The sequence below is a fragment of the Paramormyrops kingsleyae genome, chromosome 24 (genome assembly GCF_048594095.1).
Source record: "Paramormyrops kingsleyae isolate MSU_618 chromosome 24, PKINGS_0.4, whole genome shotgun sequence".
NCBI classification, from domain to species: domain Eukaryota; kingdom Metazoa; phylum Chordata; class Actinopteri; order Osteoglossiformes; family Mormyridae; genus Paramormyrops; species Paramormyrops kingsleyae.
Genome location: NC_132820.1, coordinates 7283265 through 7304051, shown reverse-complemented (window position 1 = coordinate 7304051; position 20787 = coordinate 7283265). Strand labels below are relative to the sequence as shown.

The 20787-nt window shown below is 42.6% G+C and overlaps 2 protein-coding genes across 4 annotated transcripts; both read left to right on the top strand.

Moving 5' to 3' along the window:
* Positions 1-1694: 1694 nt before the first annotated feature.
* vdac1 (voltage-dependent anion channel 1) lies at positions 1695-10299 on the top strand. The gene is made up of 9 exons (XM_023803575.2): positions 1695-1854; positions 4738-4807; positions 5300-5349; positions 5652-5804; positions 5925-5977; positions 6793-7020; positions 7769-7919; positions 9155-9212; positions 9337-10299. Exons 2-9 carry the CDS (start codon positions 4741-4743, stop codon positions 9426-9428), a joined length of 852 nt encoding a protein of 283 aa, XP_023659343.1. The 5' UTR covers positions 1695-1854; positions 4738-4740; the 3' UTR covers positions 9429-10299.
* Positions 10300-10895: 596 nt separating this feature from the next.
* LOC111839549 (uncharacterized) lies at positions 10896-18481 on the top strand. Of its 3 annotated transcripts, XM_072706581.1 has the most exons (4): positions 10903-11103; positions 15226-15713; positions 15744-16085; positions 17093-18481. In XM_072706581.1, exons 1-4 carry the CDS (start codon positions 11007-11009, stop codon positions 17222-17224), a joined length of 1059 nt encoding a protein of 352 aa, XP_072562682.1. In that variant the 5' UTR covers positions 10903-11006; the 3' UTR covers positions 17225-18481. The 3 variants fall into 3 exon arrangements, with proteins under 3 accessions (XP_023659340.2, XP_023659338.2, XP_072562682.1); XM_023803572.2 differs by lacking the exon at positions 17093-18481 and adding an exon at positions 16921-16998 and having other exon boundaries at positions 10896-11103; positions 15226-16085; XM_023803570.2 differs by having other exon boundaries at positions 10902-11103; positions 15226-16085.
* Positions 18482-20787: the final 2306 nt, after the last annotated feature.

Here is a 20787-nt window from a genome sequence, read left to right as displayed (position 1 = left end):
GCGCGACAGAAAGTTACACATAAACCGCGCGTGAATGCTAATGCTTTACTGACCATTTTACTGACAATTCCCCATGACTCTGTATCTGCATGTCCATGACTGTCGACCTCCTCTGATCACTACATTTAATCAAATCGAGCATTACTTTACGGTTCTTACATTAGCCCGTCATAAGAGTATGTGACCTAATTTTCCATATAACAACAATCTATTTAATACATATATTTACACCTCTGAATGTTTAATATTTGTAAGTATTAATTAGAAATACATTTGCAAGAATAAAAAAGTGGTGGAGACAAACGAGTAGAGGAAATGGCACAAATGTTAAAAATATGAAATTATAAACGGTGTATATAAATAGTGAGTGAAGTCCAGGAAATATACTAATAGCGATAAAAACACTTCTGAAGGCTATTACTTTGAGTCATCTGTATGGAAATTATCATAGGAAACGAAAGATTACCGTAATATCAAGCACAGGTGCACATCGCTGAATATCAGCCCCACAAACACTTGCATGCTATAAAATGTCACGTTATGAATATTATATATTTATTTATATAATTTAATTTTATTTAGCTACAAGTTGAGATCCCTGTCCAAAAATAGACATCATATTATATATTAAATAAACGATAAATGAACGATTGATTCAAAATTTAGAATAAGATCATGCATGGTTAGTTATAGCTATATATATACACAGCGTATAGCGGGAAGTAACGTCAATAAATATCTCTGCAGATAAATGTATGGTATTTTACATATTTAAATTTAAAGACACTTTTCTAAACATACATGTCAATCGTTTTATTTTGAAAATACAGAATTTCAATATACAAATAAATACATACTTTTATTACTCATTTTAATCATCACTCAATTATTCCATCATTTTGTTTCACATAATATTTTAGACCTTTACGTAGCTATACTGTATTTATTTCTAATTATTAATAATTAATAATAATTATACTATTGGTGTATGTCTGTTGTTTACATAGTTGCTACTAATAATTGTTTCTACGTCTGAAATTCTGCATATGGTCAGTAGTATGCTATGCAGTACCAGTCAAAAGTTTGGACACGCCAAGCCACTTCCAAAGGAGAGTGATAGCGTCACATCACGACATCACCACCTGACCTAAACACAATAGTGATGGTTTTGGAGGAATTTGACGAGAGAGTGAAAGAAAAGCGGCCAATGAGCGTATATGTGGGACCTCCTTCAGGACAGCTGAAGCATCCCAGGAGGCCACCTCATGGAACTGGCGTAGAGGAGACAGTAGGGTCAGTCAGTCCCTGGAGCAATTGGGGTTAAGGTGGGATCACACTGCAGGCTACGGAATTTGAACCAACAACCTTCTGAGTCCCAACCCACAGAGCTGCTTCTCCCCCACAACAAATGATTTTCATTTTTGTTTAATAATGTTTTGGCCAGTGCGTAATTGCATATATGTTATTTTACAATTTTGATGTGTATAATTATTCTAAAATGTAGTGAATAGTACAAATAAACCTTACCAGACATTTCAATGGTACTAGCTCCCGACATATGTGACCGTTAGCCGCCACTTGTTTCTCCTTAATCGTCTGTCTGCCTCCTACAATCACAGGTGCGGATAAGGACAAACGGTGGCGATCCCAAGCAAGCACTGACACTGGGACAGTTTTGGAGCGTCATAGTCAGAATTTACTAGCTATTTGCCGATCGTGGATCAGCGATTACAGGCTTTTTCTACGCTGGGAGGGATGGACCTCTCAGGCTACGCGTATAACACCTCCCCTTTCCCCTGCCGTCATCTGGTCCACAGTGTGCGTTTCTAACGGGCTCTTCCCACACTCTCCAAGGTACGTTGTATTTTTATTCATTGCATTCGTCATTTTGCGCAGTTCTTAGATTACAGTTAGTGTTGCACCCTGTTTTTAGTGGAGAATTCGGTTTTTAGTCGGTTATACAAGAAGGGGCGAACTGCTGATGCTGAGCTGCGGCGGAGGGCTCGCGAGCTCGGTGTCTTGTCGCTCGGCCTCGGCGTGCCGAAGCGCGAGCAGAAATCCGCGTTTCGGACCCGCTACACGGCAAACACTGCGAGTTAACTTAGTCCGTTTTTTTCCACCCGGCACCATGTCAAAACGTGGCAGATCTGAAAAGTCGCATAAGCCTCGCTAGCTAGCCGGTTAGCAGGTCATTCATCCCCGCGGTGGTCCTTTATAGGCCTGTCGCGTTTCCCTGCTATAGTTCCTTTTGCAAAATCGCAAAATAATTTTGATGTACTGGAAAAAGCAACGTTTCCAGGCCATTGGGCCATGAATGTGGGTGTTGTCTAAATGCATGCTGCCACCACACACCCCTCAGACCCCATCTATTAAATCGGGTTCGGATCATGCACCGTCTTTTATATCTATCTGATCGCTTAATATCTGTTTCTTGCTTAAATAAAACTTGAGGCGAGGTTTATTCTGATTTGATCGCGTGTGAACACCCCCTGTCCCCCGTGTGGAGGACGCCGGGCCGCGCCGCGGATGACCTTCTTATGTACCCGGCCCCCACCGATAAAGGTCGCGCACAGTTATCGTTTCTCATAGTTCTAACGACCAACACCGTGTGGCCATGTGCTCATCTGCCAGCCAAAATATCGATCGCAAATAAACAGCAAATTCCCAGCTATTTTCGCAGCGTTAACGTAGTTTGTCCGGAAGGGCTTTGTTCATGGCCAAGCCGATTGTCAGCATTTTAAGTTAATGAAAACTAGGGTCCTCTTTTTGGGACGAAACAATGACTGAAACGTGCAGTATTTCGCTTTGTACTATGTTGTCCTTTGCTTTCTAGTCAGAATACTTTATGTGCGCATATTTTGTTGCTTTGACCTCTCTTGTTGCGTCCTGCCCTCGGAGTAAAAAAAAAAAAAACAAAAAAAACATATGGTCATGCTATAAAAACGCATTCTCCATTGAAAACTGCTCCATTTAGTCGTACTTTCTGTGCACTTCTTGCATTCCGTGCTGTCACCTTTCCCGTTATTCGGCAAGATCTGGGTCGTGTGTCCGTCCCCCCCCTCCCCCGTGCCCCTTGGTGGTCCGACCGTGTCACAGGAAATCCGCTTAGCATGTATATTTATAAAACGAAGATGTAGCTTGCATGTAGAGTTTTTTTTTCCCTGTATTATTTTTTTTAGAGGTTTATTAATACGTATTTTATATTCACGTAGCTGTATGTGTAGTGCAATATCTCCCCCTCAATGTCATTAGAGGCATTGTTAGTCTTTTCTGGTCTTTTGACAGTAAAAATGGGTATTTTTGGTGTTTGTGGGCCGAGTGGTTCTGTAATTTAGTCTTTATATAGCTGCTAGACAGACAAATCATCTCCTCCGCTCCTAAAAAGTACACTTTCAGTTTGCCATTGCTCCAAGTAGTCAGGTAAAAATCCAACACAATGATATATCAGTGTTTTGATTGTTTTCATTAAAACAATGTCAATGTCTTAAGTAAATATGTGATGGTCAGTATAAATATCAGAACACTGTTCCTCAACCGACACATTTGGTTTAAATTATACAAAATTATTCAGCTGATAGTTTATAAAAGTTAAATAAAAAATTACATGTCCCTTGCGTAGGTGGCAAGGAATTGCACCCTAATCCATTTACCTCAAGACAAGCTAAGAAACTTGGCGACAAGTCCTTCTGATTCATGTGCCAGATTGTATCTGCAACACCTCGGATTAGCGTCGCATGTTCAGAGCAAATTCCAGTGGTTTGCAGGGCGAGTCAGTCCTGCCTAACAGCTGTAGAATACGTGTGGATTAAAGATCTGATTCAGTGGAACGTTCCCTTTGATCTCGGTGACTGTACCCCTCCCTGTTGAATACAAATTGGCTTTGTTCATTGTTTGAAATGTCTGACAGTTCATGATCATTGTCAATAATCCATTAGTTATTTATAGTGTAAGGTTATTGTCTTTCATTTTTAACCCAGTACAATTGATGGATTTCCCCTAATGCATCTTACTGGGGGGGGGGATATGAGGAAATATTTAGTATTTAGGAAATCTTGGAATTAGTGTTAACTCTGTACTCTTAGCTTTTCTTGAAGTGAGGGTGATTCTCAGAATAGATGGGCTGGTTTTAAACTCGTCAGAATATCTTTCGACTTCTAAGTACACTGAGTGAGTCTGAGATAGTTCTGAGGCGTGTCAGTAATCGCTTGTCTGTGCGGCACGCCTGCTGGTTATCAATATGAGAAATGTTTCATAAATTCATAATTACTGTATTTGCAGAGTGACAGTGTTTAATCTGTCAACAGAGTGTCAGCGGAGACATAATGTGAAGAATGGTTTATCTTATAAATAGGGCTGTTTCTTTGGGATTTTTTTCTGATGTAATGTAAATGTAAACATTAAATCTTCACGTTAAGATGTTTTTATAAGACTTAATGTGTTTTATCTGTATTCAGTTTTGGGCCAAAAGGCTCAGTGACTTGAAATTGTTGTCACCCAAAGGCAGCCATTTTCCTGCCTCCTCATTCCTGATTGGTTAGTCATGCGTGTGTGCCGTCAGTCACGTCAGCCCCGGGTGACCTCCACATATTTCATTAATGCAGTGTGGTCTCACTGGTTCTCCTAGGTGTCACTGCGATAAACCCGATTCCCCGGCTCCACGCTATTTCTGGGTCCTGCTGCTGTCGGTTTTGCTGCCGTCCGGTTCTGTTGCTTTTGAGATTCTTCTCCTCGTTGCAGATCATGGCAGTACCGCCCACTTACGCTGACCTCGGCAAGTCTGCCAGGGACATCTTCACCAAGGGATACGGTAAACGCCGCTCTCTGTGTTTAGCGTGGGCCGTACCTGCTGTGGCCAGCCTGCCACGGTCACGGCAGCAACCTTATTTGATAGCCGTGCACGGGGGCCTGTTTGGTATTTCTCCATCATCTTCCTGATGGACCAATTGCCTGACAGCACAGGCGAGATTATGGCTCTCATTGGCCCGAGGTGCACGTTGCACCCTGCTGCCTGAAATGGGCGTTATTCAGCTGATACATTGTTACTCTGTATTCATTGACTGATTGGTTAAAATAGGGCAGCGACCTCTGAAATGTGCTGTGTGTACCAAATGTACATTTCAGTAATGAAATGGAGAGATGCTAATTAAAGGCACAGTTCAGGTTAAAAGGTGCTGTAATCTGTACTGACCTAGACCACAAACACATGGCCGTTATCGTAGTTTGCTGACTTAGGTGACTGCTCTGGTGAGCTCATTCCTTATTAGCCATTTTAATTAACGAACAACTTCCTGACTTGCAGGGTTCGGCCTTATCAAGTTGGACTTGAAAACCAAGTCGGAAAATGGACTGGTAAGCCGGGCTTTCCGAGAGAGGACCGAGCTCTTTTCGATACGTGGAGATGGGAAAGTTCCGCCTCCACAAGAGGAAGCGGACTTTGTTGCCTCCCTTTCATCAAGTGTGTAGCACAAGAACTACTGAAGTATTAACAGATTACTGACCAATAGCATTTATCATAATTTTTCAGACTGATGTTTAAGTCCTTAAGCATGTTAGAAGGATCGTTTCCAAGCCTCCTCTCACCTAATCCTTGGACCGGGGCAGACATGGCTCATGCTTTTGCCGAAAGTCTCATCCGTCTGCGATTCTGTCAGGAATTCACCAGCTCGGGGTCGGCCAACACGGAAACCAGCAAAGTGATGGGCAGCTTGGAGACCAAGTACAAGTGGGCGGAGCATGGGCTGACCTTCACGGAGAAGTGGAACACGGATAACAGCCTGGGCACAGAGATCACCTTGGAGGACCAGGTGATTCCCCCCCCCCCCACCCCCTTGCTTTTTGTTGTCAATGTGTCCCATAATTCAGAGGCCCTTGCTGTTGCCATGGTGATAGCTCATGTACCGTTTGTTTCTTTACCCCCCCAACAGTTGCTCAAAGGCCTGAAACTGACCTTCGATTCCTCCTTCTCTCCGAACACCGGGTGAGGTGAATCCGGCCCACGCTCTGGAATCTGGGGAAGTAACCCGAAGGGCTTCGGGCAAACGGTGTTTAAAAAGTCACTCAGTTATGCTGCGCTCCGTTTACCGCGGAGGTCAGAAGGGGGAGCAGGGAATGACGTCAAACCCGAGTTAACTGTGTTCTAGTACAAGAAGTCGGAAAGCCGTTTAGCAAGACCAGAAGGATTTCAAACAGAAGGATTTGTTGCTTAGCTGGATAACTTGTTGGATTTAATGTACCTCACTTTAAATGGCCTTTATCTTCGTTCACTTACATTTAGCCCAGTCTGCCTTAAATCTGACAAGTTATCCGGCTAAGCAACAAATCCTGCTTTCTGCAACAGGCCCCAGTTCTACCCTGGTTTGTTGTTAGCCATCGTTAGCAATATCAGTTGGTAACAAAACATTGCATGGTGTTTTGTGCATGCAAACACTGTAGCATCAAGTCCCCAGATAGGTTGGACATCACTGAGTGTATAACCAATTTAATGAAACACAAATAAGAGTTTAATAAACAGTGTATAACTACAGCTCTCACTACTGCTGATGAAGGGTGCAGCCATCTTGAATTCTGAGATCGGGGTTGCAGAGGTTCTTCCGACTTTCCAGTTGGGAATTCTGACTTCAGGGGGCACTCTGGGCGAAATTTCTGCCCAGAAACTCAGAATTTCCGACTTCCGAGTTCACGTGGAATGCAGAATAAGACCCGCCGAAGGATCTGGGCTGTGCTCCCGGGTGCTCATGGGACTTGTAGTCTTTTGCAGGGTCTTCACGTTTGTCCTTTCCCCCTCCGATGCAGAAAGAAGAGCGGGAAGATCAAGACGGCCTACAAGCGGGAGCACATTAACATGGGCTGCGACGTGGACTACGATATCAACGGGACGGCCCTGCATGGGGCCCTGGTGGTCGGCTACGAGGGCTGGCTGGCCGGCTACCAGACGACGTTCGAGGCCGGCAAGAACAGGGTCACCCAGAGCAACTTCGCCGTGGGATACAAAACCGACGAGTTCCAGCTGCACACCAATGTGTGAGTGCGTTTGCCAGTGGGCGCACACCAGCTATTTTTACACACTCGCTTTCCGTAGGGTAAGACAGCTGCCCCGTGCCTTGTTATCAAAGGAAGACAATGTAATTTATCGCCGGCCATGAAAGGGCCTGTCTGCTGAGGGAGGGCACTAATCCTCTGTAAATCCTTTTTCTGTTTCTGAGAAAAAGATCAGTGTAATTAATGTTAATCATTTAATTTACAGTATAATGGTGGACGCGGGCAGCATGGTGGTGCAGCGGTTAGCAATGTCGCTTCACACCTCTGGGACCAGGGTTCGAGTCTCCGCCATGGCTCCATGTGTGTGGAGTTTGCATGTTCTCCCCGCGTTGTCATGGGGTTTCCTCCAGGAACTCCGGTTTCCCCCTACAGTCCAAAAAACATGCTGAGGTTAATTGGAGTTACCAAATTATCCGCACATGTGAGTGAATGGTGTGTGAGTGTGCAGTCTGCAGTGGGTTCGCGCCCCATCCTGGGTACTTCCCTGCCTATTCCCTGTTCAGGAATAGGCTCCAGACCCCTACATAGAACAAGCGGGTACAAAAGCTGGGTAAATGGATGGATAGACGGTAAATGTTACATTAGAGAGGAGCTATTGGCTTTGAAGAGGCTGGTAATTTGTTAGTCAAACAGTGTGACACTGTTAAACATCAGGGATACGTTTCTGATTGGTTCAGTCTGTGATAAGACCTGCCTGTCCTCAGATCGCTTAGCCTGGCTTGTGTTACAGCAACGACGGCACGGAATTCGGAGGCTCCATTTACCAGAAGGTGAACGACAAGCTGGAGACGGCGGTGAACCTGGCCTGGACGGCGGGAAACAGCAACACCCGCTTTGGCATCGCTGCTAAATACCAGATCGACGCCGATGCTTCCTTTTCTGTATGTGAAATGTTACAGTTTTTTATGGGCTATTACAGGGTTCTTCAAATCTGCACCTCGATTTCAAATCCAGCCCTTGTTTTCAGGTCTCCTAGGTAGTCAATTTAATAATTACTGATTCTGATTGGTCAGAGGCTTCACACCTGGCTCACAGGTAAAGGAAGGCTGGGAAATCAGCAGTGCTCGGACCTGGAGGACCGTGATTTGAACAACCCTGCCCTAGATCATAGCCGTGCGACGTGCATGACGACGGTCAGATTCGAATTCACGTGGGGTGAATCTCAACATGCGTACTTGACCGTACTTGTGTTCTGGCGCACCTGTTTCACGTCATCTTCCATCGCCGAAGACCAGTTCTAATACTCAAGCACAGTAGTACAAAGGGCTGTAAAAATCCCCTGATGTTGTTCTTGCTCCGCCACAAATATCAAGGATGCATCCTTACCGAACGAGACCGATCCCATGATTCATTGCGCCCCAAGTTCATTCTTCGGGGACAAGTTAGCAAGACCGGCCTTGCCAAGACCACAAGCACAACCTTTGTGTTCTTGGTACTGAGAGAACTTTGCTTGTGCAAAGTGCTGCCCTCAGCACCAGCATAGTTGCGAAAACGGCACAATCTAGCAATCTGGCTTTTTTTCGCCTTCTCAACCTGATCATGTAACCGTTTGCTGTCCTCCAGAGCAGCATGCGATGAGTACATTAGCTATTAGCACGTCCGTTGTGTCGGTTTTGGTACCAAGAGTCGTCTCACAAATGCGTTTTTTGCTGTTGATGCAAAAAAAAAATGACTCGTGCAAAAACGTATGAAGCCGCGCATGCGTGCCGCTTCGGAGGGCAGATGCATTCACACAAGTTAGAAACGGGTCACTTGTAATTATGAATGCAAACCATCAAGATGGGCGAGTCCGATCTGAGCAAAAAAGCAGAATTGTACAATGAGGCTCGTAATGTGAAGGTAGATTATTTAATATGGATCCATAGTACAGGATGAATAGGTTCTGTTTCTAACTGAAGACTTGATCCAATCTAAATGTTATTGGATACTATATTCCGTGAAGAACATTTGAATGTATATGTTTACTTTGAGGTCATTCATTGAGTAAATACGAAGCCCCCGAAGGAACCTTTACAAAAATTTTAAGTCCCTTCAGGAGCCCTGTAAGTAAATTGGTGTGCACTTTTTTTTCTTTCTTAACGCTGTTTTCGTCTTTTTTTTTTCTCTCCTTCTGTAGGCCAAAGTCAATAATTCCAGTCTTGTGGGACTGGGCTACACTCAAACTCTGAAGCCAGGTGAAGTTTTATCATCGATTCTCAGTGTTTGGCAAATCAGTTTCACTCAAAGTATCGGATACAAAAGAGATTAATGAATTCCTCTGATCGCTATTTGACAGATTGTCCATTCCTTCCTACGTAGGTATAAAGCTGACCCTGTCTGCCCTACTGGACGGAAAGAACATCAATGCAGGTGGTCATAAACTGGGACTAGGGCTGGAATTTGAGGCATAGAATAATTTAGTGCTGCAATATCCTCCAAATATTTTATTAGCTACATTCTTCACCTTGTGTTTCCGTTAGGTGTACCAAGATGGCAAGCCAGTGTTTTTTTTTTTATTATTATTATTTTATTGTTTAGTTCATTGTAGAAAGAGTGTTAATGTCAGGAAAGAATCACATGGTGCAGAATTTGAGATGACTATATGATTACACAGAAAAAAACACTAATTGAGTTCGTTTTCTTAAATTCATGATCATTCCACGACACTCGAGCGCTTATTTAATTTATTTTCTCTTGTATTGCTCCGTGAAAAAGGCTGGTCAAAAAAACAAATCGGAGAGGGCGATGTGAAACTGCTTGTAGAATCTGTTGTCCACTAGATGGGGCTGTTGCATGCGTCACAGTGTTGGCTCTGGGTACTGGGGTTACGTTCTGCATTTGGAAAATGTGAAATATTGCCATGAATTAGTGAAAAAAAATCAAGAACGACATGATGCGTTGATTAGTTATCGCTTTGCGTGTTGGTTTGGTCGCCCTACACTTATGCAACAGTAATTCTCCAAGGCACTAAAAGTTTGTGTGTTTCACTTTGTATGTGTGGGTCTCGTCACATTATAAGTAGTTAAAAGTATGTATATTTTACGATGTCCTATTCTTACCGTCTTCTCGTGGGCTAAAAGCAGAGCTCTGGTTAATGAGGGTCAAGTTAAAAAGAAGATTACCCCTTCACACAGCCTGCCGATCCACAGAAATGCTTCTGGTAGAATAGGTACATTTTCATGGGAAATGTCTTCCGTTCTTAAGTTCAAAACAGGAACAAACACCTATATACTTGACTATTGTTATTCCCATAATAGTAATAAAACAATTACCTTAATCTGATCTGTGCCTTTTTTTTCTTGAAGTACTGCTGGCTTCAGGGTAAGGGCTAAGTGTGCATAAATAGGAATTTCCTCGGTAAAGGACACTTTTAAACCTAGGGGTGGGATTAACTCTGCTATCGGTAACTGTTTTAAAGCAGCGGGAATATAAAATATCGAACGGGAAATTATTTTAAGTTGACGTCACATAATACACACCTTACTGTATATCGACTGCTTCGTGGTTCACGGAAGTATTGGGCAATCGAATTTGCAAACTACAGCTACATGTTATGGTTAATTTTTTGCAGCAAACGGGGGGAGGGGGCACATACTATGCCGGGTTTATTAAAATACAGTGGTGACTGCGTGTTTTGCAAGGGGGGTTAAGTAGTGAAACCGGCTTCTCCGGAACTGCATACCACTGACCGTTCCTGTAAGTATTAAAAGTTTGCGGTCACATACAGAGGTATGGACGATTTTAATCATGTGACCATCACGCCCATGACTGTTGGACAGATAATATTTGTTTTTGGCTGAAAATTCTAAAGGGGGAGAGGGGTTAAAGGTAGATTTCCCTAAACACGTAAGATCCACCCACTGGCTTCTGATGAGGACGCTGAATTTAGCTCACTCCAGCCAGTTTCACTGACAGTTAACGCCGCAGTTTCTCCTCCGCGTTCCCTGACTCGCGCATCGTGAGCGCGCATCCGCGTTTCCGCGCTCAAGATGGCGGTCGTGAGCAGGACAGTTCGGTACACGGCCATGCGCTCCGTGGTGTCGATTCTCACTTTGCTGTACGCCTCTCACCTGGTATGCGTGTCAGGTAAGTGACTTGGGTGCCTCAGAAATGAATTAAGCTTGGTTTTGCAACCAGTGAGGAAAGGAGCTGGTTAAGCCGAACTGCGCGGCGGATGGTTCCGGCCGCTCCGCTGGCATTTGAACGCAGACTTGCGGTCACTTTCGGCTCTGGACGGTTACCTGTGGTTGCACTCCGGCGACTTCATTAACTTGGATCAGATTTAAACGGCACCGGATATCTGTTTCCTGATGATGGATGCGCACTGTTTTCCCTTAGTTCCTTAATGCTCAATAGTCACTCAGTATTCACCAAACCCGGCTGCATCTTTATCGCTTATATATTTTTGTATATGTGTACAAAAATACGACCCGACTTCGCGTCATTTGGCCGACACACCCTTTCACGCTCAGTTAATCTAGACTGTCTGCTGGTTAAGTGTCTACTTTACGGAGTCAATTAATATACAACCCCTTTCCCCCCCTCTCTCTGTGCTTATATGCTTATTTACTTCAATTGCATGTATTTGTTTACAATTATCATGACATGTCTTCGATGAACACAAATATAAGCCTTTGCCGGCAGTCTTAATGTGTGGCCTGCGCTTTATCAGCATCTCGCTGTCTGATCTGGAGCCGGTAATATATCCTGTTCAGCCTGATCGAGCGTCTGCACAGCAGGTAGGGTGTGTTTGACCACAATCCAGATGCTTATTTACCTAGAGGTGCCCTTTAGTGTCGCGTTGCCGGCTTGTTTGTGTCTCTAAATTGCTCAGCGGAGCCCGTTCCTGTACCTATTTCTGCGTGTGAAATGAAACTATTTCAGAAGGGATTCAGTTCCCATATTATGAAAGGTCGTGCATTTTTACAACTTCCTCTTTTTAGTATTCTTTTGAACCATGTCGTCAGTGTTGCACTTTTGAAGCGCTTGAAATAGACTCCTTTTAGCAACATGACACAACACTGCCATTTGTCGTGACTCATAAAATGGAATGAAAGCGATCATTATCATTGCATTTTAAAATTTTACCCTGAAATTACTTGAATCATTCTTCAGAAGAAAACAATGTAGAAAATGCAGAGTTCCCTGGCCAGTTTTTTGCGTTCCGTTCCGTTCACTAAGACTCGGTTATCCAAGACCATGCAGATGATTGATTTTAATATTGATAGTAATTATTAACTGCAGCAAGTACTTAGACCTTTATTTTATATAATTACAGAATTCATGGTTAATCTCAGTTATAAAGTCTTAAGAGATTCTTTACTATGGGTTAAACCCAATAAGAATTTCAGTCCATATCCTGTAAGTGCATTTTCGGATGAAGAAATGGGTGAGTTAGATACACAGTCTGAGCAGATGAGTTGCCTTGGTGTTTGATGTTGTCTCCAACTGCACTACTTTCATGGAGACGAGTAACACGAGCCTCACTCAGGGGAGCCAGGCAGCTGAGATAATCGCGTAGGTTGCAGGTATTTTACCCACCTATGACAACCCAAATGTTGTGTAGACATAGCCCACAAATGCTAGTCGTTGGGGCTGGTGTGGGGTGTAACATATTAAACCTCATAAAAAGTAGGAACGAAGCACTGGGCTGGATGTTACAGGTTTCATTGGTGTTGTTGGTTATCTTGGTGAGTTTGCTAATCCTGCAGTGAAACAGTGAGCACAATTTCCTTCGCCCGGCATCTTGGCTTGAACACATGAACACTTAAAAGGTTCCTGAATTTGAACCAAACGTGTGAATCGTTCCATTGAAGAAAGAGTTGTCATTTCTCAGCTGGAGTAATTGCTTGCGTTGCTGTAGCTCGGAATTACTGACTGAATAGTGGTGAGTTCATCGCAACTTTGATCAAATGCAAGTTATGAGAGATTTGTGTAGGAGAACCTTGAAATCCCCTCTCATTTTGATTGGTTGTTTGTAAACTTTTGTTGAAATTGTTTGGCTTTCGTCTGCGTGTCTGCAGCCGGATAATTCTCTCATACATAATGCAAGTTAGAGAATGAGAAAAGAGAAGGGCTTGATTGTATGAATGCCACCTTTGTTGATAAACATGAAATGAAACGATTCTAATTTGTTTTGGCTCCTGAAATCTTACAGGCCCCACATGTCAACAGAACAACTCTGTTCAGCGGCTGTATGCCCAAGTTTTAAGTAATAAAGCTTCATTCAAGCCCCAGAGCTTTCCTCGGTTTAACAAATTGTTAGATTCCTCTTGCTCACTTTGACCTAGTCTGTGCTAATACCTTATCAGTGGGCTCCTGAGAACCCTGTTCATGAGTGGAATCCCCCCTCCCCCTAAATTGAGTACCACAGTGCCTTGCGTTTATATGGATTTGACTGGCATTTGGCAGACGGCCTTCACCGATGAGCTTATGGGCCCATGTGGAGGTCTGTGTGGAGGATAATAGTGATATCTACGTTGATATTCAGAGTGAACACCCAAAATAAAGAAAAACATTACTTTTGTTTGAGGTCAGCAAGACAAAGGATATTTGTATGGTGTGGAGCAGTGGTAAATATGCATCAGGCTTTTAAAACAGGGTCTTTGTTTTGTTTAATTTTGGGGTCTTCTCTGTTTCTTTTGTTATTGATTTATTACAGACCAAGCACCTGTAAAATAATGTCAGTTGTTCGCAGTCCAGAATATATAATGAAAAGCAAATACTTTAGACAAATATAGGTATGATTTATTCACATGCTTAAGCAAATAGTGTCTATAGAATGGGCATCTTGTGTTTTGATTACCTTGCTTGTCTTCACAACTACATTTGCTAAAGGGACACAGTGAGGTATTTTGTCTCTTTCTCAGAGTTGAATTTTTGTGTCATACATTCCTCACATGATCCCTACCAGTTAATTGGGTCTTTGATTGTTGGATAAAGAGGCTTTTCAGCCAGAAGCAGTTGGCCTTGAGTTATTTCTTTACCCACCAACATCTGTGGTTAGACTTCATATAAATGGATTTTAATTTTATTTTCTAATCTAAAACTCTAGCTACTAAATAGATTTCTCAGTTAGCTTGATTAACTTAAGCTAGAAGTCATGGTTGTCCAATAAGAGTTTAGGTAAGGAGCATTCCTATTGGACAATCATGACTTCTAGCTTAAATTAACCCAGCTACCTGAGAGCAACAGCTCTGTCGCTGCATTCCCTTTACCTTGGAAGTTGGAGCTGGGAATGACATCACACCCAAGTTAACTGCGTTCTAGTACAACAACAACAAAGTTCGAAAGTCATTTAGCAATACCAGAGACCTGTTTCAAACAGCAGGATTTCCTGCTTAGCCGGATGAAGTTACCCCGGTTTAAATGGCCTTTGTCTTCATTTGCTAATACTACCATAAATACTACCTTAAATCCGACAAGTTATCCGGCTAGGCAAGAAATCTTACTTTCTGAAACGGGCCCCTATTCTAGGCAGGTTCAGTGTTAGCCATTGTTAGCAATATCAGTTGATAACAGCATATTTTGAGCATAAAAACACCATAGCAACAAGTCCACAGATAGAGGTTGGACAGTACTGTACGATTTAATGAGCCACAAATAAGACGTAAGTGCTAATAAACAGTATATAACTATACTTTTCACTTCTGTTCATAAAAGGCACAGCCATCTTGAATTCTCAGGCCAAAGTTGAAGATGTTATTCTCTTACTTTTCAAGTCAGAATTCCAACTTCAGGGGCAGTTCCAGATGAAATTTACAACTACCGACTTCCGAGTTCAAATGGAACACAGCACAAGGCCTAGACCAGTTCTTGAAGGGATTCACATCTCATTTGTCTGGGAGAGAACTGATGTGTAATTAATAGCATTGCTGTTTTAAGTAAAAAGATTAACTTATGAACGCAACATAAAGAGTAAAATTTAAAATAAAGTCAAATGTAGACTATATTCTTTGGCTTAGAATTTTTTGAAACATTTACTTCACTCCTGCATTGAGTACTGCATATATTTCAGTATCTTTCAATGTGACAATGCAAATAATAAAAAAATAATCATTTAGTGATAGCTAAACATTTTGCCAAAAATCACACAGATCACTGATGGCCTGACATGGTTTGCTTGGCTATGTTTTTCATTATTGTATCTGGGGCTGTTCTTTAAAGACTACGCAGCTAATTCACTGTCATCATTTATCTGTTGAACAGGTGTGGGGAAAAATGATGAAACACCCCCAGACTCACCACCAAATTCCGGTAACCCAGGGAACCGTTCAGAGGATAACCCAGTGACTCCAAAGAGCCCCCCTGGAGCAACAGCCTTTGTGTCCTCCGTCCCAAGTGGCATCAGTCAGAAGGTCGACAACTTAAGCAGCACATTTGTAAAGGCTGCTACCACAGCGCCACCTACCATCCCCCCGTCACCCTCTGCAGACCCAGCCGGACCCTTCAGCAGCCCAATTTCCTCAGATGAGCCTTTGAGCTCCTCCCCCACTCAGGGTGACATGGGGGAGGGTGAAGAGAAGGGTGACACGGGTGACATGACTGTCGTCGGTGACACGACTGACGGTGACAATGATGACGGTGACACGGGTGACACGACTGTCGTCGGTGACAGGACTGACGGTGACAATGATGACGGTGACACGGGTGACACGACTGTCGTCGGTGACAGGACTGACGGTGACACGGGTGACGGTGACAGTGATGACGGTGACACGGGTGACACGACTGTCGTCGGTGACACGACTGGCGGTGACAATGATGACGGTGACACGGGTGACACGACTGTCGTCGGTGGCACGACTGACGTTGGTGACAATGATGACGGTGACATGGGTGACGGTGACACAACTAACTTCGTTGACATGGGTGACGACGGTGACATGACTGACATGGGTGACATTAAAGGAGATATGGATGATGATGATGGGCTTTACAATCAAGAGAAGAATGGGGTCCTCTCAACATCCATTTATGAGGATGCAGACTCCCACTTTTTCTTCCACCTGGTCATCTTTGCTTTCCTGGTGGCCATTGCGTACATTACCTACCACAACAAGAGAAAGGTAAGGCCTGAGAGCAGAGCATTCAAACCGTGGGGAGTGAAGGAATTACAGAGAGAGGAATTAGAGTTCAGGGCAGACCTACTTCAAAGTTGCACTCTTTAGAAATATTAAAAATAATCTGAATACATTATATGCTTGTACATGTTGTATGACACTGATTAAAATAATTGCATTTTATTTTATTTAATAATTAAAGTTTATTTGGGGTCTGTGTGTGTGTATGATCAGGACAAATATATCAGCTCCGGGGGGGGGGGTGCTGTCAAGAAATTTGCATACCACTATAGTACGTGGCCTATATATAAAGGTATGCCTCAAGTTTTCTGTTTGCTGCAGTTAGCCTGCAGGTTACACATCACTGGACACGAATAAGCATGTGATCTTTTACAATGCGTGCTTTCTATCTCTTGCAAAAGGCCAAACTTCCTTATTTAGAGACAATGAAACATTACTGAGACAGAAGTCACACGCTTTCTGCTCTGTCCAGCAGATGGCGCCATAGACCAATTTGTTCTTTAAACAAGTATTACCGAAATATATCGAGCCCCTCTGCAACAGCTGTTGACTATTAAAACAATTTATTATAACAATTTTTAAAAGTAGTTTTAAATAAATGCCTTACACATATTGTAATAGTGTTTTTCAAAAACTGATTTGTTATTTGCCAAATTGGGTAAAATCGATGAAGAATTCAGTCAGCGACTAATTAGCTAGCTTAATTTATGGGATGATGGAGGAAAAAACAGGCAGACACCAGACGCTCCTGTATCCTGTCTCATAAGGAAGGACCGCAGGGAAAGGCAAACATATAAGATTCTATATTGCCTGCCCTCAGATCCTCCTCCTGGTATATAAGATTCTATATTGCCTGCCCTCAGATCCTCCTCCTGGCATATAAGATTCTATATTGCCTGCCCTCAGATTCTCCTCCTGGTATATAAGATTCTATATTGCCTGCCCTCAGATCCTCCTCCTGGTATATAAGATTCTATATTGCCTGCCCTCAGATCCTCCTCCTGGTCCACAGTCGTCGATGGAGGGACGGCTTCTGCTCCAAGGGTGTGGAGTATCGGCGACTGGACCAGAACGTCAGCGATGTCATGCCCTCCCTCAGGGCAACCAAGGACTACATCTTCTGATTAGTGCCAGGGTGCTTATAAACTTCTTTTTTTTTTTTAAATATGATACCATTACTGTTTATTGAGGGGGGGGGGCTTTATATTTTGTAGCTGGTCAGGTGTGGTGATAGTTTGGCTCTATTGTCTTTCTTTATCTTAAAGGTTGTCAGGGTTAATGATGTCAGTATATTGACATTGAAGTGGATTTGGGGAGTATTCGAATATACAATTAAGTGACCTAATTTTTTTCCAGCCTTATAATTCTGTTTAATTCAGGATTATTTCAGAGGGTAAAAATACCTGCCTTGATTACTCTAGATTGTCATTTCTAATAAATGAAGTGCATTTATATTTTCAATTAAATACAGGTTTTGCACATTTGTATACATATCAGCAATAATATATGTTGAAATGTTTGCCTCTCAGTCAGAGTTTGTTTTTTTTTTTTCCCTTTTTCCGCAGCAGTTAGGAGATTAATATTTAAAAGGCCCATATAAGTTATGAAGAATGTGCTTGTCAGGCTGAACTGTTAACGTGCCAGTTAAATGATGCAGATGTCAGTGGATTTAAATGCCATAATATTTTTTTCTCCCATATTCTAATCGCTGGTGGCCTATATATGTAATCTATTTAAATAACTATGGCTTCAGTGAAGTCATCCCTTCCGATGTCATTGTGACCGACTCCTGAAGCATCGGATACCAAGTAACTGTTATGTGTATCTTGGTGAAAAAAGGCATGCTTATCGTGGCACAGGCCTAATTAAGCGAATCCATTGTGAAAATAGAGAAACAAATACATCAATATCAGACCTAATGGTTGTCGTTAAGCGTGACATTGAATGTTGACTTTTTTCGTTCCTCGCTCTCTTGTTGAAGCCTCAGTGTGTCTGTTTTCTCTGTTTTATGCCCCATTGAGTGTGGATTATAATTGTATTTATAGAATTTTTTTTTTTACCCCCAAACTGAACACTTCCTGATGTTCTGTATATGGAAAAGATTGTATAGACTTCATGGTTTAGAGGTAAGTCTTCATATATGGATACAGTTTTAAGACAACAACTGTAGAAACTGCAGCCTCTACACTGTTGTGATGAGACTCCTGGTGTTTTACATACAAAATTTTTTGAAAGTTCTTTGTTGTTCCCAACCGATAAACCTTTTTTTTTTTTTTTTTTTTTTTTAGTATGTGCGGCTTAAGTGGGCAGAAATTTAATATGTAATTATTACAAAGCTGTATAATTGCATTTTTTTAAGATTAAAAGGAATCTGGTATAAATTTTGTTTCGGTGTTAAATTGAAATCGAGTATAATCCTCCAAGAAGGTATTAAATGTGTTCATCTCTAATTAAGAAATATTCCTTTAGTAATGTTGGGTCTGCTGTTCTGAGAGGTTTTGTAAGGAACTTTTGCTTGCCATTTGTGCAGACTATGGTATGGTGTGTTGGTTTGCGGAAATGTCACAGCCCAAATAAAGGCACTGCAGTCCCCCAGGGTCCCATCAAGGTCCTGGTCCTCTTGGTTTGGTTCTCTGCATTCTGTAAGTGCTCAAATGGTGTCATTTTTGAGGCATGGTTATAACTAGTCATATGGTCACTGCAGGACAAGGACCATCTCCAGTGACAGGGTTCCTGCTGGTCTAGGACCGTCTCAAGTAATAGGGTTCTTGCAGGACAAGAATTTACTCCATTAATAGGTTTCCAGGAGGACAAAGACTGTCTCGAGTAATATGGTTCTAGTAGGACAATGATGGTCTCTAGTAATTGGCTTCTAGGAGGACTTGATCTGTCACCAGTGATAGGGTTCCTGGGGCACAAGGACCATCTACCAGTGATAGGGTTCCAGGAGGACAAAGACTGTCTCACGTAGTATGGTTCTAGTAGGACAAGGACTGTCTCAAGTGATAGGCTTCCTGGGGGACAAGGACTTCCAGAAGAACTGGGTCATGTGAGGAGAACTGAGGTCTGAGAAGCTGCCAGAACTACACAAGTAGGTAAGAAACTCGGCCACATTCCACTTTTGCACTGAGTGTGGGCATCACGGGCCAGAGCGGCTGGGACCTGGGAAGGAGGATTTGTCACCAGCATCAGCGCCTCTGGGCGTCGGGGCTACATGTCTGCTGTAAATCCATGGTCATTCCCCCACACCAGACAAGAAGATTTAACGGGAAGAGAAGATTTAATGCGTTCTTCACGCAGGTCAAAGGGACCAAGGGATGGGTTAGAGCTGATAGGGTCCCATTGGCATCTTTACAGTCCGATAGCTGAATTGAAAAACACAGTCCCCTAGCAAGAGACAGTGATGGAGGATTTAATCAGAATCATAAAAGATACTGTCACGCAAAGGCCTGCATCACCCAAATAGCACTGTCATATAAAAATGTATGATGTGATTCCTCAGGTGAACAAAAAATTAAGGAGGAAATCAGGATGTTGTGCCCTTATTTACACTCCGATCATGTTTCATTTACTTCGCACATTCGGAAAGTGTCTGGAGTCGACGCGAACCTCTCATAAAGAATCTGAACTTAATGTGTAATTTAATTAGTGCCGTCTATGGTTGAAGGACCTTCCAGATTGAAATCCGTAACTCCGACATTGACAACCTTAACCTCAATCCAGCCGTAACCTCAATCATAGCTAACCAAACAAAATACAAGACTTTTGGCATTTTCAGTTTTTCTTTTTACTACAGTCACAGATTTTTTTATAAACATTTCCTACAATAAGTCTGTTTATTATGGTTATATATGTATAATTTCTGAAACGGAGTCGTGCCTTAGGTGGCCCTAACCTCTCACCCCATATTGATCGTGTAGGTTTCAGACAACTATGAATCTGACTTGATAATGTACTATTGATAATGAATTGTTCAGTGGGTTTCGTTTTTTTGACGTAATAAGCAGTTTTTCTAATTTTCATAATTTTAGCGAGACATCTGTCAACATGGATTTAATGAACACATAAACCATTACCAGTCAAACTTCAGTCAGACATTATAAATTATAATCAAACGAATGCATTGCATCATGAATTCATGAATTACTGCTGTGAAATGCATCGGTAGGCATCATCTGCTGCTTGGGGATGAGGGGATTACTCGTAAGAATACCCGACATAAACCTTCTCGTTGCAGAACAGGTTATTCACTATGAGGAGTGGCGTGAACGCCAGAAAAAAACCATCTGCTGATTTACAGCAAAGCGATACTCAAATCACGGCGACAGAAGGCTACCGAAATCTCCATTGTTGCATAGAATAACGCCACCTAGAATAAAGATAAGCTTGAATCAGATTTTAGCACACTGAACACTCTTCCAGAATTGCCTATAACGAGGTCACCCATCCATTTCCCATAAATCTACTTATCCAATAGAGGGTGACGTACGTAGGCCTGGAGTCTGTCAGGACGCACGTGGTTTGAGGGACAGCCTGGATGGACGCCGGTCCATTGCGTGGGACAAATTAATTACCGGCGATCGTTTTACACCGTATCTGCCTTGCCTTGCCGCAGCATTTCTTTATTTCCTTTACCTGCTTTATATCTTCATTCCCTCTGATTCTACCTTTCAAGTCTGGCTTAGGG

Bases quoted from the DNA above. Each gene is read 5' to 3' on its own strand.
- vdac1 (XM_023803575.2), top strand. From the start codon at position 4,741: ATGGCAGTACCGCCCACTTACGCTGACCTCGGCAAGTCTGCCAGGGAC. The intron at 5,350-5,651 runs GTAAGCCGGGCT...CGATTCTGTCAG, and splicing joins CCAAGTCGGAAAATGGACTG to GAATTCACCAGCTCGGGGTC. The intron at 7,920-9,154 runs GTATGTGAAATG...CTCCTTCTGTAG, and splicing joins ACGCCGATGCTTCCTTTTCT to GCCAAAGTCAATAATTCCAG.
- LOC111839549 (XM_023803570.2), top strand. From the start codon at position 11,007: ATGGCGGTCGTGAGCAGGACAGTTCGGTACACGGCCATGCGCTCCGTG. The intron at 11,104-15,225 runs GTAAGTGACTTG...TCTGTTGAACAG, and splicing joins TCACCTGGTATGCGTGTCAG to GTGTGGGGAAAAATGATGAA. The intron at 16,086-17,092 runs GTAAGGCCTGAG...GCCTGCCCTCAG, and splicing joins CCTACCACAACAAGAGAAAG to ATCCTCCTCCTGGTCCACAG.